Here is an 18617-nt window from a genome sequence, read left to right on the forward strand (position 1 = left end):
GGTCGGTGATTTGGGCTAACACATGAAGGATCTACTGGAAATTATCTACCCGAGTAATATGTGATTTGATTGATACAAAAGTATAACTTGCGTGTTGAAGAAACCGGTGATTTCTGGCAGCTCCTACAGTGACGAACGGTCGTTCCTCAACCCTTGTTTATCAATCGCTGAATCTAGCTTTTCTATTTTTTTTTCCGTCTCCACCACAATAAATGCTATATTATCACTATAGTTGACTGGAGTGCATACACATATACAGTAATCTTCAGAATAATGACACCATAATTATTATGAATGTTTCTTCTTCCGCCTAATTGTTAAATTAACGATAAAATATCTTGCTTTATATTATTAGTTGTCATGTACGTTTAGCTACGTATAGGTAGGATTTAACAGTAGCACTTCACTTTGTGATTGTTAAAATGAGAACTTTGACGGACTACCCACGCTGTAAACTACCTGTTCGCTTGTTTGATTCCTGGCGGATGTTGTAAACGAGCGTCGGATACCTGGTCATGGACAGGGCCGCGGGGGCGGTATCCCCCGATACACCCTCCAGGTAAGCCTGAAATTGCATCTGCAGCGTCTGGTCGCTGTCTCTCTGGCTGGACTTTTTCCAGGCAATACATTTCCTCTATACTGTCTGGGAAAGCGTTGTTCTCTGCTCATGTCATATAAACTCTTTTTTCTGTGCAACTCTCTTCGCAGAAAACAGTCTTATTTTGAGTTAGTGATTTGACATTTTTTGAGGGTGAATGTCTCTGTGCTTCAGGTCCTGAATATTAACTTTAAACCTACCTTGTTCTGTGGGACATCTACACACTCTCGTAGTCGAGGTTTTAAAAGCTACTAAACTAAATTCCTTGGCGCATCACCGTGACAGAAAAGAGATAGGAAACCTCATATGTATATACATGAACCTCAATATATCCTTTAAAATAAAGGTTCTCAAGAATTTTGTTGGAAAGTTACCTGTTTTTGTAAAGTCTTGAGCAAGATAATCTCTGATGGGAGTATCGACCTCTATAAGGACATGATCACCCCGTCGCACCAGTGTGTCTATTACTTCGGGGAACTGCGGGTGTGCTTTCCATATGAGTCGACCAACCTTCTCAGCGTCAGCAATATCCCGGTATATGCCAGACTCTGCTGACTGAAAGTTTATTAATTATTATTCCTGTAAATAAAATTAAGTGAATTAATCAAACGAAACAAACATACAGTCTACTTCCTTCACTTGATGATGCATGTCAGCAAAATGCATATTGTCGAAACGTTTTCACGCTTTTTACGATTTCTGTTTTGCAGAATTGTAATAGTGTAAAATCTTGGAGAACTGCGATAATATCTTTAGTTGTCGCTGGCTCGTTGCACTCACAAGAGGAAGTATTTCAAAGGAAGTATTTTAAAGTTGTGTAACTTAGACTAGATATCAGTCTCGGACACCTGTCGTTATAGCTTATGCCGCTGCCCCCCCAATGTACTCACCTACGTGTGGTTACAGGGGTCGAGTCACAGCTGCTGGCCCTGCATCACCGCTAGCCGCTACTAGGTCATTTTCTCCCCGCTCCTACAGTCTTATTATACCTCTTCTTACAACTGTGTTTGGACTTGCCTCCACTACTTCACTTTACAGATTACTTCACTTCTGACAACTCTAAGGCTAAAGAGATACTTCCTAACATCCTTATAACTCATCTGAGTTTTCAACTTCCATTTGTGGCCTCTTGTTCCTGTGTCCAATCTCTGGAAAATTCTATCCATGTTCACCTTGTCAATTTTCCTTAGTATTTTATACGTCGTTATCATGTCCTGTCCTATCCCTCTTATCCTCCTGTGTCATCAGGTTGAGCACCCTTTACCTCTCCTCACAGGGGATAACCTTTAGTACCTCCGGGGCTAGTCATGTTGCAGACTTTTGAATTTTCTCTAATTTCTTGACATGCTTGACAAAGTGGGTGTTCCATACTAGTGCTGCATGCACTCCAACATGGCCCTAACATACTAGTGCTGCATGCACTCCTACATGGCCCTAACATACTAGTGCTGCATGCACTCCAACATGGCCCTAACATACAAGTGCTGCATGCACTCCAACATGGCCCTAACATACTAGTGCTGCATTCACTCCAACATGGCCCTAACATGCTAGTGCTGCATGCACTACAATATGGCCCTAACATACTAGTGCTGCATGCACTCCAACATGGCCCTAACATGCTAGTGCTGCATGCACTACAATATGGCCCTAACATACTAGTGCTGCATGCACTCCAATATGGCCCTAACATGCTAGTGCTGCATGCACTACAATATGGGCCTAACATACTAGTGCTGCATGCACTCCAATATGGCCCTAACATAATAGTGCTGTATGCACTCCAATATGGCCCTAACATACTAGTGCTGCATGCACTATAATATGGCCCTAACATACTAGTGTTGCATGCACTCCAATATGGCCCTAACATACTAGTGCTGCATGGACTCTAATAAGGCCCTAACATGTTAGTGCTGCATGCACTCCAATATGGGCCTGACATACTAGTGCTGCATGCGCTGCAATATGACCCTAACATACTAGTGCTGCATGCACTCCAGTATGGGCCTAACATACTGGTGCTGCATGCACTCCAATATTGCCCTAACATTCAAGTGCTGCATGCACTCCAATATTGCCCTAACATACTAGTGCGGCATGCACTCCAATATGGGTTTAATATACTAATGCTGCATGCAGTTCAGTATGCCTCTAACATACTAGTGCTGCATACACTCCAGTAATGGCCTAACATACTAGTGCTGCATGCACTCCAGTATGGGCCTAACATACTGGTGCTGCATGCACTCCAATATTGCCCTAACATACTAGTGCTGCATGCACTACAATATTGCCCTAACATTCAAGTGCTGCATGCACTCCAATATTGCCCTAACATTCAAGTGCTGCATGCACTCCAATATTGCCCTAACATACTAGTGCGGCATGCACTCCAATATGGGTTTAATATACTAATGCTGCATGCAGTTCAGTATGGCTCTAACATACTAGTGCTGCATACACTCCAGTAATGGCCTAACATACTAGTGCTGCATGCACTCCAGTATCGGCCTGACATACTAATGCTGCATGCACTCCAATATGGGCCTAACATACTAGTGCTGCATGCACTCCAATATGGGCCTAACATATTAGTGCTGCATGCACTCCAATATGGCCCTAACATACAATTGCTGCTTGAACTCCAATGTGGGCCTAACAAACTAGTGCTGCACGCACTCTAATATGGGCCAAACATACTAGTGCTGCATGCATTCCAATATGGCCCTAACATACTAGTGTTGCATGCTCTCCAATATGGCCCTAACATACTAGTGCTGCATGGACTCCAATATGATCCTAACATACTAATGCTGCATGCACTCCAATATGGGCCTGATATACTAATGCTGCATGCACTCCAAAATGACCCTAACATACTAGTGCTGCATGCACTCCAATATGGCCCTAACATTCTAGTGCTGCATGCACTCCAATATGGGCCTAGCATACTAGTGCTTCATGCACTCCAATATGGCCCTAACATACTAGTGCTGCATGCACTACAATATGGGCCTAGCATACTAGTGCTTCATGCACCACAATATGGGCCTAACATACTAGTGCTGCATGCACTACAATATGGGCCTAACATACTAGTGCTGCATGCACTCCAATATGGGCCTAACATATTAGTGCTGCATGCACTCCAATATGACCCTAACATATTATTGCTGCATGCACTTCAATATGGCCCTAACATATTATTGCTGCATGCACTTCAATATGGCCCTAACATATTATTGCTGCATGCACTCCAATATGGGCCTCGCATACTAATGCTGCATGCACTCCAATATGGGCCTAACATACTAGTGCTGCATGCACTCCAATACGGGCCTAACATACCAGTGCTGCATGCACTCCAATATGGCCCTAACATACCAGTGCTGCATGCACTCCAATATGGACCTAACATACTATTACTGCATGCACTCCAACATGGCCCTAACATACTAGTGCTGCATGCACTCCAATATGGCCCTAACATACTAGTGTTGCATGCACTCCAATATGGCCATAACATACTAGTGTTGCATGCACTCCAATATGGCCCTAACATACTAGTGTTGCATGCACTCCAATATGGCCATAACATACTAGTGTTGCATGCACTCCAATATGGCCCTAACATACTAGTGTTGCATGCACTCCAATATGGCCATAACATACTAGTGTTGCATGCACTCCAATATGGCCCTAACATACTAGTGTTGCATGCACTCCAATATGGCCATAACATACTAGTGTTGCATGCACTCCAATATGGCCATAACATACTAGTGTTGCATGCACTCCAATATGGCCATAACATACTAGTGTTGCATGCACTCCAATATGGCCATAACATACTAGTGTTGCATGCACTCCAATATGGCCCTAACATACTAGTGTTGCATGCACTCCAATATGGCCATAACATACTAGTGTTGCATGCACTCCAATATGGCCCTAACATACTAGTGTTGCATGCACTCCAATATGGCCATAACATACTAGTGTTGCATGCACTCCAATATGGCCCTAACATACTAGTGTTGCATGCACTCCAATATGGCCATAACATACTAGTGTTGCATGCACTCCAATATGGCCATAACATACTAGTGTTGCATGCACTCCAATATGGCCATAACATACTAGTGTTGCATTGTTATGCATGTTCTCTATGACATTGTAATGTACATCTCGTGGAGAAGTGTGCCATAATAGTATGAATGTTATAATTGTAAATAATAATTTTATAATTCAAAATGTGCTTTTGGGGGCACTGTAAAGTACTCTAATTGTAACTGTGTTTGGGTACGCTGGGTAAGCGTGGCTTGGGGTGGTCACGTGGAGTCAGCATGGTGTAGAGGCTGGCGTCGGAGATGCTGTATATTTAAGCTAAGTTTGTAGTTGTGTACTCCTTTTGTTTAGGTAACCCAAGCCATAGGCTCTTCTATGGCTTACCTGTATGCCCACCTAGGCTCTGACATGGTCAGGGTGCTCTGGGATGAGTGAGGAAATAAGAAAGGGGGTTGGTAGTGGAGCAGTGACGGCCTGGCGCTGACTAGGCCTAGTGGTTATGGTGGCTGGGCCTCCAGCCAGCTGTTTCTTGTGTACCCTCATTTTGGTGTTTAGGATTAAGGTGTTTCTAGAGTGTGTTTAGGGTGTTATGTTGAATAAATAGATATATTTTCCTAACTGGGATTTTTGCCTAACCCTCTGTTAACCAACCCATTGAAGTAACACATACTGGTTTAGCGCTTTCTGTTTTGACTGGGATAGCCCTGGGTGGCCTGTTTATGCTTGAGATGTGTGTAACTTTTACCTTTGCCCTTAGACAAGGCTCTAGCCCCCAGGTGTCCCACCTTTCTGCGTAACATGGGGGCCTGTATACCTGGAGTTTACCTGGAGAGAGTTCCGGGGGTCAACGCCCCCGCGGCCCGGTCTGTGACCAGGAGAATTATCAAATTTTATGTGGTAATTCAAGTTTGCAACCTGGAAAGTCAATAAGCATTCTTTACTGGGTTGGTTAGAGGAAGCATTCACTATAACACTCACACTAAAATAATAATTTACCTTTGTTTGCAATATTACTGGTTTTTAGGGTGTTATTATTAACTAATACCCTGTGCATAATTTACCTTTTGTTCAATATTGCTGGTTTTTTAGGGTGTTATTATTAACTAATACTCTGTGAATAATTTACCTTTGTGTGCAATATTGATGATTTTTAGGTGTTATTAATACCTGATGTTTTGTGCATAATTGCCCTTGCAGGTGTAATCTTGCTGATTTTTGGGGAGGTTATGCTTACCTAAATTTCTGGGAATAATTTTCCTTTGCAGGTGCAATAGCTCCATTTTTCTGCCAGGATTTTCTTGTGTGCAATCCTGTTTAATTCTAGGGAGTCACATGACAATCACTCCTTGTGAATACTGTATACTACTTCAGAGTATGTACTTTGCTCTGTGCTTGATTATTTTATATCAGTAAGTTTTGTGGCTGATAGCAAGATTTGGTGCTATTATTTCTCAAAATGGCTGACACTAGTGAAAATTCTAGGGATGACATGTATTTGGAAGGTGACGTTGAATCAAATTCCCATGATAGGGACCTGGATAAGGAAGTAGAAATTTTACGAATGAAATTAGCCCTAGTTGCGGAAGAAAAGCAATGGTTAAGGTTTGAACGTACAAAGATCCAGGAACAGAGAGCCTTAGAGGAGCTTAGGGCTCAAGAAAGAGCAAAAGAGAGGCAGCTTGCTTCTCACCCAGACACAGACACAAGGGTAGATGTTTTTCATTTGGATAAAGCCATAAAATTTGTGCCCAAATTCCTAGAGAAAGACCCAGACCAGTTTTTTCTGTTATTTGAAAGTACGGCCAAATCCCAAGTTTGGCCAGAAAAGGAATGGGTGACATTAGCGAGAACCCAATTAGTTGGTAAAGGGTTACAGGCCATTAGTTCTTTAGAATGATTGGCCTTGTCTGATTATCATAAGCTAAAAGAGGTAGTTTTACTGTCTTATCAAATGTTGCCGGAAAGGTACTGGCAGAAGTTTAGAGGACTAAAGTTTCAGTCAGGGCAGTCTTTGGTGGAATATGGTAAGGAGAAGATGCACTTCTAAATAGGTGGTGTCGCTCAAAGGGGGTGGTAGGGAATTATGAGGGTGTAATTTCCTTAATTTTGTTAGAGGATCTTTTGAGAAATGTTCCTTCTGACCTTAAGGCATATCTTGAGGAGAAGGATCTTGATGATTTTAATAATGCTATAGAGCTGGGTGACAGATTTTTAGCTAACCAAAAATTTGGTAGCAGTTACCACACCCCACATACTAATAATGGTAAGTTTTCTCCACCCACAAATAGGAATAGGAAATTTCAGAAGTTTAAGCCACCCATTTATCAGCCTAATAACCACAAGAGTTTTAATAACCCTAATTTTCCAGTACCCACTCGAGGAGGTTTTAAGTCAGCTGTCACAGGTCCAGGACTACAAGGAACAGGTGGGACGAGCCCAGTTCCCCAGAACCAAGGGATCCAACCTAGATCAAATGGGCAGGGGGCCTTTAAACCTTATTACTGTACTTATTGTCATAAACATGGCCATCTGCAGCCATATTGCAAGAAGATGCGTAGAGATCAGACGCTTGCTGGAGCTTCTCAGGTAGATACACCAGGTACCCACACGGTAGCTAATACTGAAGCACCACCTCTGGGTATATCAGGTAACTCAGCAGTTTTGGACCCTCGGATGAAGGTCTTTACAAGTAAGTCCATGGTGGCCTTACACCAAAATGAAGGTAGGATAACAGGTGTTATGCCTTTGAGGGACACTGGTAGTACGTACACCTTGCTTTGTAGGGGCATATTGACAGTGTCGGATGACACATACACTGGTTTGGACGTTTTGCTCAAAGGAATTACCGGATTCACTGTCAAGACTCCAGTGCACATGTTATGGGTGGAGTCTGCATACCAATGTGGTTACTTAGCTCTAGGTGTCACAGAGGATATAGCTTGTGAGGGGGTTGACCTACTTTTAGGCAATAATGTCACGGGTTGTCTTGAAAGTGAGGAACCTCTGGTTTGGAGGGGCCCAGCCTCACGGAGTTGGGAGGAAGAAGCTAGGGCTACCTTGCCCGAGTTATTTCCAGCGTGTGCAGTAACCAGGAAAATATTAAAAGATAAGAAGGGAGTCTTCCTCTGTGACTCTTTAGATCCTGGGGATGATTTGGGTTTGGGAAATCTATTCCTCGAGCCTAGCCTGCAGGGAGCTCGGGGTTGTGATGAACCATCCCAGGCAGGACCCTGTTTGAGCGGGGGTCTTGGAGCTGGAATAGGGAAGGCGACTCCTACTCGAGAGCAGCTGATCGAGGCCCAGGGGTGTGACGACACCCTAAAAGCTATTCGGTCATCTGCTGTTACCAAGGAAGAGGCCTCTCAACTAACTAAATGTTTCTTTTTTGCAGACAGAAATTTTGATGAGAAAGACCCTATTGGATGCGACATCTAATGATGGAGCAAGGCAAGCACTCTACCAAGTGGTGGTGCCGGAACCATTTAGGTATCAGGTTTTGTGTTTGGCCCACGATGTTCCCATGGGTGGACATTTAGGTGTTAAAAAGACTATGGGCAAGATTTCTAAAAATTTTTACTGGCTCCAGGTATGGGAATCAGTGGGTAAGTATGTAGAATCATGCCCAGTTTGCCAAAGGGTAGGAAAACCTAATCAGGGAATTAAACCTGCCCCTCTTAACCCTATTACAGTAGCCGGAGAACCTTTTAGCAGGCTAGTGGTGGATTGTGTGGGGCCACTACCCAGGACCAAGATTGGAAACCAGTACTTACTTACTATTATTTGTTCCTCTACCAGGTTTCCGGAGGCCATTCCATTACATAAAATTACAACACACGTGGTCTTGAGAGCATTGGTGAAATTTTTTTATGCAGGTCGAGATCCCTAAGGAAATTCAAACAGATCAGGGGTCAAATTTTACATCTAAACATTTTTGCATGGTTTTGGGGAAGTTTAATATTAAAATGACGACCTCCACTGCCTATCACCCAGAGAGTCAAGGGGTTGTGGAGCAGTTTCACCAGTCTCTCAAAACTATGCTGCATGCTTATTGTGCCCAGTACCAGAAGGACTGGGATGAGGGTATCCCCCTCCTTTTATTTGCCATGCGGGACAGCACTCAGGATTCATTACACTATAGTCCCTTCGAACTGATCTATGGTCACCAGATACGGGGACCACTGACAATTTTGAAGGATTACTGGCTTGGTGAGGATTGTGAGGCTGCCCCCTCGGAGGATTTTCTCGCTTTCAGAGACCGTTTGGCTCACATGAAGCATCTGGCGGCTGAGAACCTGCAAATCAGCCAAACCAAGATGAAGAAACAATTTGACCGTAAGGCTGTGCCTCGTACCTTTGAAGTGGGGGAGGAGGTACTAGCATTGGAGCCGGTGCCTGGTAATGCCTTAAAAGCAAAGTTCAGTGGGCCATACAATGTGGTGGAAAAGGTCACAGATCAAAATTACAGAATTCACACACCTTGGCGGCGGAAGTCTGAACGGGTGGTACATATAAACAGGCTGAAGAGGTACCACCAAAGAGGTGCGGAGTGTTTAAATATAGTAGGTGACCCAGGGGTGGACACTGATGTGCAGGAGGCCACAGATGTACACCTTAGTAACAGGGCATTGTTAAAAGACCTTTTGCAATATATGTTAGGTCTTAATAAGGAAAGGGTTGCTGAGATGGTTCAGCTTCTCTCGAATTTTGAGGATTTGTTTGTGGATATCCCTCGTGTAAGCAAGCTAAAGCCCCATTTGGTAGCGGAGCAGCAGATGCACAAATTAACATTAAGATTGACAACACTCTAATTACCAGAAATAATGGGGGCAAATTCCTAGGCTTATACCTTGACAACAACCTGAATTTCAGCACCCATATCCAGCATATAACCAAAAAAGTATCCAAAAACGGTTGGGATCCTCTCCGAGATACGATACTACGTGCCGCAAAATGCCCTTCTCACACTATACCACTCACTTATTTATCCATGCCTCACCTATGCTATTTGTGCTTGGGGATCAACTGCAGCAACACACCTAAAGCCAATAATAACCCAACAAAAAGCTGCAGTAAGAATAATCACTAAATCCCATCCCTGGCAACACACCCCCCCACTCTTCATAGACCTAAACTTACTCCCAGTTCAGTACATCCACACTTACTACTGTGCAATCTACATCTACAGGGCCTTAAACTCTAATATCAACCTTGACCTAAAACGCTTTCTTGATAGTTGTGACAGAACCCACAGGCATAACACCAGACACAAAAATCTCTACGACATTCCCCGTGTCCGACTAAACCTTTACAAAAATTCAATGTATGTCAAAGGCCCTAAAATCTGGAATACCCTACTTGAGAACTCTAGAACTGCAGACACATTCATCACCTTCAAAACTACCATTAGAAAACATCTTATCTTCCTGATACATCCCGTCAACTAACTACACGAATACCACCTGGTGGTTCACACTTACACTCACTCACTCATTTGACCATAAACAGAAATATTAACCTCAATCTTAAAATAATGAATCCTGTGATATTCCAATACTGAAAGTATGTATTGTGCCAAAACAAAAGCATTCACATTGCTAAACTCACAAACTAGTATTTAGTCACTTAGCCATAATACCAACTTACCTCATAATTTGTAATATTTTACAATTAAGAATAAAACTAAGTCTGCCCGAAATGCCTAGCCATGCTAAGCGTTCTAGTGGTACACTCTGTAATCACAATTTTACTACATGTAAACCACACAATAACCAAATTTCTGTAAACTCAGCATTGTAATCCTTATAGAGAATAAACTTTGAATTGAATTGAATTGAATGATATAGATGTAAGGGAAGCTGAACCAATTTGGCAGGTCCCTTACAGAATGAATCAACAAAAGAGAAAAAGTATGGAGAAGGAGGTGAAATTTCTACATGGCAATGATTTAATAATACTAAGCAAGAGTGAGTGGGCATCCCCCTGTCTGATGGTTCCCAAACCAGATGGCACCATGAGGATGTGCACTGACTACTGTAAGGTTAATTTAATAAGTACAGCTGATTGTTTTCCTCTTCCTAGAATGGATGATGTCATTGATGCAGTGGGGGGAGCTAAATGTAAGTAAGTTAGACCTGTTGAAGGGTTATTACCAGATACCTTTAACCCCATGTGCCAGTGACATCTCTGCTTTTGTAATGCCAGATGGGCTTTTTCAGTACAAAGTTCTCCCCTTTGGGCTTCGTAATGCACCCTCCTGTTTTCAACGCAGAATGCAGGAAGTTATACGTGGCCTAAAGGGTGTGAGGTGTTATATTGATGACCTGATTATTTTTAGCAACTGTTGGACAGAGCATGTGAGGCAGCTTAGAGAGTTTTTCTCTAGGCTCGCTGGTGCTCAGCTCACAGTTAATTTGGCAAAGAGTATTTTCGGGCAAGCCCAGGTAACTTTTCTAGGACATGTTATTGGCCAGGGGAAGGTGGCCCCAGCGAATGCCAAGGTGGAGGCTATAGACAATTATCCTGTACCAAAGAACCGGAAGGAGGTTATACGTTTTGTGGGCATGGTAACATTTTATAGAAAGTTCTGTCCAAATTTGTCAAAGGTGATCTCTCCACTCACTGACCTGACTAGCCCCATGCGTACATTTGTGTGGGATATGAAGTGTCAGAGGGCATTTGAACATGTAAAAGCCTTGCTTACAAATGCTCCTGTGCTGGCTAGCCCTAATTTCACATTGCCATTTTCTCTACAAGTACGATAAGATAAGATAAGATAAGATTTCGCTTGGATTTTTAACCCAGGAGGGTTAGCCACCCAGGCTAACCCAAGAAAGTCAGTGCGTCATCGAGTACTGTCTAACTTATTTCCATTGGGGTCCTTAATCTTGTCCCTCAGGATGCGACCCACACCAGTCGACTAACACCCAGGTACCTATTTGCTGCTAGGTGAACAGAACAACAGGTGTAAGGAAACGTGTAGAAATGTTTCCACCTACCGGGAATCGAACCCAGGCCCTCCGTGTGTGAAGCGGGAGCATTAGCCACCAGGCCACCGGGCCACAATGCCAGTAATACTGGTGTTGGGACTGTGTTACTGCAAGAAGTAGAGGGACAATTGTTGCCAGTCAGCTACTTTTCGGCAAAATTGAAGAAACACCAGCAGCACTATGCCACCATAGAAAGGAGGCTCTTGTTTTAGTGTTGGCAGTGCAACATTTTGAGGTGTATATATCATCATCAGTTCACCCTATAACTGTGTATAGTGACCATAATCCTTTACGTTTCCTTCACTTAATGAGGAACCACAATCAGAGACTTACGAGGTGGGCCTTGTTTCTCCAACCTCTTAATCTTGTGATTCATTATGTGAAGGGAGCGGAGAATGTGGTTGCTGATGCCTTGTCTCGTGTTTAAAGTGCATGATGTAGTGTATACATCACTTATCTATTCATATTTTGCAGTGATTTGCAGTAGACGAGTAGATGGAACCCTGGACCACCCAAAAGAGAAGGGCAGGTTGAGCTGGAGCTGGAGGTATGAGGATTCCTTAGTGTGTGTGTGGTTTGGGGGGTAGTCACATCAAGTGCCATGCCTAGGTAAGGTATGCTACGTTTTTTAGGTGTTGGCTGGAATGCCTCGCCTTTGTTTTATGTTGGTATAGGGACTGTTGGACCTAACATTTTAGTGAATGTGGGGCTGGTGGTGATGCCCTCCACTGTTTGGGTCATGTCTCTTGATCCGAGGTGTTTTGGTTCTCCAGGACTCTTTTCAATTTTTCCTTTTTGGATCACTGCTGGGGTGACTCCAGGGTCCTTGGAATGACATGTAGGTGTCGGCCTGGGAGGTCCACCTTTTGGGGGTCTTCAGTGATGACTCCAGGGTTTTATGGCCACAGTCCCACCAACAAGATTTTTGTGACTATCCACCCGTTGTTTTTGGGGGCTGATATTTTTCCCTCTCCTGTGCTCTCCTGATTCTCGCAGAGGTGTGTCATGGGGAACCAGTTTTGTTTACTAAAAATTGATGTGAGATGGTAGTGATAATGTGATGTTGCTTTCTAGGTAGAATTTAACATGTAAAATCTGTTTTCCTTTTCTTTGAACTCCTGGAAAATGTACGTACTGTTTAAAAGTTTTTTTTGGTGGCACCTACAGTTTGGTCTGCCTTGCAACATACTGAACTTTGGTGTTACTTCATAAAACAGCATTCCTCAGGGGCACTTTTGTACAAAGTTAACTTGCTCGTTTATAAGTTTGCTTGATGTAATTTAGGTAAAATGCATCAACGCCAGTGCCTGGCCAGCGCTGTGTTGTGATGGTGCCTTTTCCTAACACAATTGTCTAAGAGTGTGACTGTGGGCTCGTTTGGCATAGAACTTGATCACTTTTACGTTCGGCGAGTTTCACATGTCTGCAATCTAGTACCTCAGTTTGTTAATATTGCATATTTGTAGTACCAAAAGACCGTGATTGTATGGTGGTCATTAACCAGTTATCATTTTGCTCATTGCCTCAGGCCTCAATGTGGGGTTTATTTTCTTTCTTTTTCCTTTTGCCTAGTGGTGTCCGTAGGGACCCCACTAGCAGGGGGAGACCAATGGTCTGGGGGTGGGCGTGTTATACAGGGTTCTGCATGACATTGTAATGTACATATAGTGGAGAAGTGTGCCATAATAGTATGAATGTTATAATTGTAAATAATAATTTTAATATTCATAATGTGCATTTGGGGGCACTGTAAAGTACTCTAATTGTAACTGTGTTTGGGTACGCTGGGTAAGCGTGGCTTGGGGTGGTCACGTGGAGTCAGCATGGTGTAGAGGCTGGCGTTAGAGATGCTGTATATTTAAGCTAAGTTTGTAGTTGTGTACTCCTTTTGTTTAGGTAACCCAAGCCATAGGCTCTTCTATGGCTTACCTGTATGCCCACCTAGGCTCTGACATGGTCAGGGTGCTCTGGGATGAGTGAGGAAATAAGAAAGGGGGTTGGTAGTGGAGCAGTGACGGCCTGGCGCTGACTAGGCCTAGTGGTTATGGTGGCTGGGCCTCCAGCCAGCTGTTTCTTGTGTACCCTCATTTTGGTGTTTAGGATTAAGGTGTTTCTAGAGTGTGTTTAGGGTGTTATGTTGAATAAATAGATATATTTTCCTAACTGGGATTTTTGCCTAACCCTGTGTTAACCAACCCATTGAAGTAATACATACTGGTTTAGCGCTTTCTGTTTTGACTGGGATAGCCCTGGGTGGCCTGTTTATGCTTGAGATGTGTGTAACTTTTACCTTTGGCCTTAGACAAGGTATCCCATCTTTTCTGCGTAACATGCATGCACTCCAATATGGCCCTAACATACTAGTCCTACATGCACTTCAATATCGGCCTGACATACTAATGCCGCATGCACTCCAATATGGCCCTGACATACTAGTGCTGCATGCACTCCAATATGGGCCTAACATACTAGTGCTGCATGCACTCCAATATGGGCCTAACATACTAGTGCTGCATGCACTCCAATATAGGCCTAACATACTAGTGCTGCATGCACGCCAATATGGGCCTAACATACTAGTGCTGCATGCACTACAATATGGGCCTGACACACTAGTGCTGCATGCACTCCAATATGGGCCTAACATACTAGTGCTGCATGCACTCCAATATGGGCCTAACATACTAGTGCTGCATGCACTACAATATGGGCCTGACACACTAGTGCTGCATGCACTCCAATATGGGCCTAACATACTAGTGCTGCATGCACTCCAATATGGGCCTAACATACTAGTGCTGCATGCACTACAATATGGGCCTGACACACTAGTGCTGCATGCACTCCAATATGGGCCTAACATACTAGTGCTGCATGCACTCCAATATGGGCCTAACATACTAGTGCTGCATGCACTCCAATATGGGCCTAACATACTAGTGCTGCATGCACTCCAATATGGGCCTAACATACTAGTGCTGCATGCACTCCAATATGGGCCTAACATACTAGTGCTGCATGCACTCCAATATGGGCCTAACATACTAGTGCTGCATGCACTCCAATATGGGCCTAACATACTAGTGCTGCATGCACTCCAATATGGGCCTAACATACTAGTGCTGCATGCACTCCAATATGGGCCTAACATACTAGTGCTGCATGCACTCCAATATGGGCCTAACATACTAGTGCTGCATGCACTCCAATATGGGCCTAACATACTAGTGCTGCATGCACTCCAATATGGGCCTAACATACTAGTGCTGCATGCACTCCAATATGGGCCTAACATACTAGTGCTGCATGCACTACAATATGGGCCTAACTTACTAGTGCTGCATGCACTACAATATGGGCCTAACATACTAGTGCTGCATGCACTCCAATATGGGCCTAACATACTAGTGCTGCATGCACTCCAATATGGGCCTAACTTACTAGTGCTGCATGCACTCCAATATGGGCCTAACATACTAGTGCTGCATGCACTCCAATATGGGCCTAACATACTAGTGCTGCATGCACTCCAATATGGGCCTAACATACTAGTGCTGCATGCACTCCAATATGGGCCTAACATACTAGTGCTGCATGCACTCCAATATGGGCCTAACATACTAGTGCTGCATGCACTCCAATATGGGCCTAACATACTAGTGCTGCATGCACTCCAATATGGGCCTAACATACTAGTGCTGCATGCACTCCAATATGGGCCTAACATACTAGTGCTGCATGCACTCCAATATGGGCCTAACATACTAGTGCTGCATGCACTCCAATATGGGCCTAACATACTAGTGCTGCATGCACTCCAATATGGGCCTAACATACTAGTGCTGCATGCACTCCAATATGGGCCTAACATACTAGTGCTGCATGCACTACAATATGGGCCTAACTTACTAGTGCTGCATGCACTACAATATGGGCCTAACATACTAGTGCTGCATGCACTCCAATATGGGCCTAACATACTAGTGCTGCATGCACTCCAATATGGGCCTAACTTACTAGTGCTGCATGCACTCCAATATGGGCCTAACATACTAGTGCTGCATGCACTCCAATATGGGCCTAACATACTAGTGCTGCATGCACTCCAATATGGGCCTAACTTACTAGTGCTGCATGCACTACAATATGGGCCTAACATACTAGTGCTGCATGCACTCCAATATGGGCGTAACATATTAGTGCTGCATGCACTCCAATATGGGCCTAACATATTAGTGCTGCATGCACTACAATATGGGCCTAACATACTAGTGCTGCATGCACTACAATATGGGCCTAACATACTAGTGCTGCATGCACTCCAATATGGGCCTAACATACTAGTGCTGCATGCACTCCAATATGGGCCTAACATACTAGTGCTGCATGCACTACAATATGGGCCTAACATACTAGTGCTGCATGCACTCCAATATGGGCCTAACATACTAGTGCTGCATGCACTCCAATATGGGCCTAACATACTAGTGCTGCATGCACTCCAATATGGGCCTGACATAGAAGGTGTACAGTAGAGTTATAACTTTTTTACTTTTTCCAAATTCATCTCCTGTGTCATAAATCGATGAACTTTTGTTTTAAAACAATGAAAAAAAAAACCTAATTCCTCTCATTTTTAAAAAAAGGTCACCCTTAATTAAATAAAAACAATGAATCGCCATATATATGTGTTACTGCTCATAAGTAGCAACTCAGGAAAGTACTAAATGACAACTCAAATTGATGAAAAATATGAACTTTTTGATATCACAAAAGTAAATGGCCAATATTTATCCTCTGAAGACAAACAGCTGTACCAGCTTCAAGTGGAAAGCAAAGGAGAAGTGGGATACTCTATAGGTCAAGTTGCAAGTGAAAAAAACTATTCATCCTTCAAAAAGACGGAAACTGCCTGCTGAATCAGTTTCAGCATCACCATCTTACGATCATGCATCGAGTGACAGTGGTACTGAATGTGAAGGGAGCGAGTATGAAGATGAAGATGAAAGTACTACTCCACCAACCAGAAAACACAACAAAAGTAAAGTTGCAACCAATTTGTTGACATCCAGAAAAGTATCAACAAGTAAAGCCGCCAAGATGTGCAAACACTTGTCATTTGATGTCATTGGCATTCCTACACCAAGTCAAGCAGCAATTTACAAGTCAACATACAAAGAGGCTGCGAAGTTGGAGGAAATTATTGAAAATTTACAAATCAAAGAATGGTCTTTACATTTCGATGGAAAGTGCATTAAGGAAAATGAGCATCAGATATTAGTACTTAAAAATGAAAGAACCGAAGTAAAACTGGATGCACTCATTTGAAAGATGGCAAGACCGAAACTATTGCTGAAGGAATGGCAAAAGTTATTGATGAATCCAACTTATGGAATGCAATAAAGATGATCATTGCTGATACAACAAACGTTAACACAGGGAAAAAGAGTGGAGCTGTTGTCAACATCACGTTCTGGACAGGATTCTCAGTTTGGTAATGGATGAAAATCTTGGTGCTAAAACCAGTTCTCTCCAAACCTCGAGTATCTATTTGTATCCCAACTGATGATGAATTATGAGGAACTAAAGTCACAGTTTGTTAATGGAACAGAAGAAATCCTCCATAAATCAGGATGGTGAGATGATGTGAACTAGCTATTCTTGCATTCATTCTTATACCTACAAGACGGAAGACTTTGGAGAAGATATGCAGATTTATTTCATACACCTGGGCAGTTGTATGATCAGATATACGATGAAAATGACTTCAAGAATTTGTCAGAAATATTGAAACCTTACAAAAAAGCACTGAACTCATTGAAAAATCACTGTAAGTAGGAGCCGTCCACACTCAGTATACCAAGAAGTAATCAGTGTGATGAACGTGCAATCAAAGTTATGCAGAAACTGTATGCTGCTGCAGAAAAAAATAAAAACTGTAACTTCGGTTTATTCTAAGTAATAAGTAGTAGTATATGTATAAACATGATCACAATGATGCTGTAAGCTGTTTTATTTGTTATTAACAATACATGCAATATGCATTCAAGTTACTTTTTTTCGTTACTCGTTTTTTTTTTTCATTTACGGGTGATATTTTCTAAAAAGATATTGAAATGAAAGGTCATTTCATTGGTTTTAGGCAAAAGTTCATTTGATTAAGGTACAGGAATATAACTGTAAAAAAGTTATAACCCTACCTGTTTTGAATGACTCATTACTTAGATGTTGAAATGCTATTCTTAGGGTTGCCAAATGTCCTTATGCTGCAGCAGTTATTCGGGTGATATGCGCCTCAGGGAATGTGCTCAGTATGATTCTCACCCCAAGATACATTTCCTTGATTCAGGTTTGCGGCTTTTGACCACTGAGCACGTACTCCATCTGCTGTTCTCTTTGACCTTCGCCGAGCTTTATGACTTTCCACTTGGTGGTATTCAGCTGCAGGAGCCATTAGTTGGACAAGGTTTGGAGCCTGTCCAGATCTCTTTGCAGGCTTAGCTGATCCCTATCCACTTAAATTCTCCGCATTAGATTCACTTCGTTTTGTCATTCACTTATAAAAGAAACAGTACAGGCTTTAGGACTGACTCTTGTGGAATACCATTCGACATGTGTGCTCACACTGGCACCTAGTCACTTACCATCACTCGTTGTTGATTTCCTGTCAGGTTTTCCTTGATCCACGGCAGTACTTTTCCTGTTATTCCTGCCTGCTCCTCTATCCTTTGTACATCACAAGCCTTCTTACAGCCCAAGATAATGCAGTGTATCCGCCCCTCCCTCTCCCTCATGTATACTCAACTAATTGTGGTTGCAAGGATTGATTCATAGCTCCTGGCCCCTTCTCTACACTGGTCGCTACTAGGTCACTAAAACCTTGCTCCCCGTGCTTTCTCATACTCTTCTTGAAGCTATGTATGGCTCCTGCCTCCACCACCTCACATTCTAGATGATTCCAC

The 18617-nt window shown here is 43.0% G+C and overlaps 1 protein-coding gene across 1 annotated transcript in view; it reads right to left on the reverse strand.

Moving 5' to 3' along the window:
• LOC128702059 (probable glutamate receptor) overlaps window positions 1-18617 on the reverse strand; it is a 107123-nt gene that overhangs the window by 16724 nt on the left and 71782 nt on the right. Inside the window, exon 9 of the mRNA XM_070101504.1 lies at window positions 973-1153. Coding sequence (XP_069957605.1) covers window positions 973-1153 — 181 coding nt within the window. The remainder of the gene's footprint in view (window positions 1-972; window positions 1154-18617) is intronic.

Source organism: Cherax quadricarinatus, chromosome 77 (genome assembly GCF_038502225.1).
Source record: "Cherax quadricarinatus isolate ZL_2023a chromosome 77, ASM3850222v1, whole genome shotgun sequence".
Classification (NCBI taxonomy): domain Eukaryota; kingdom Metazoa; phylum Arthropoda; class Malacostraca; order Decapoda; family Parastacidae; genus Cherax; species Cherax quadricarinatus.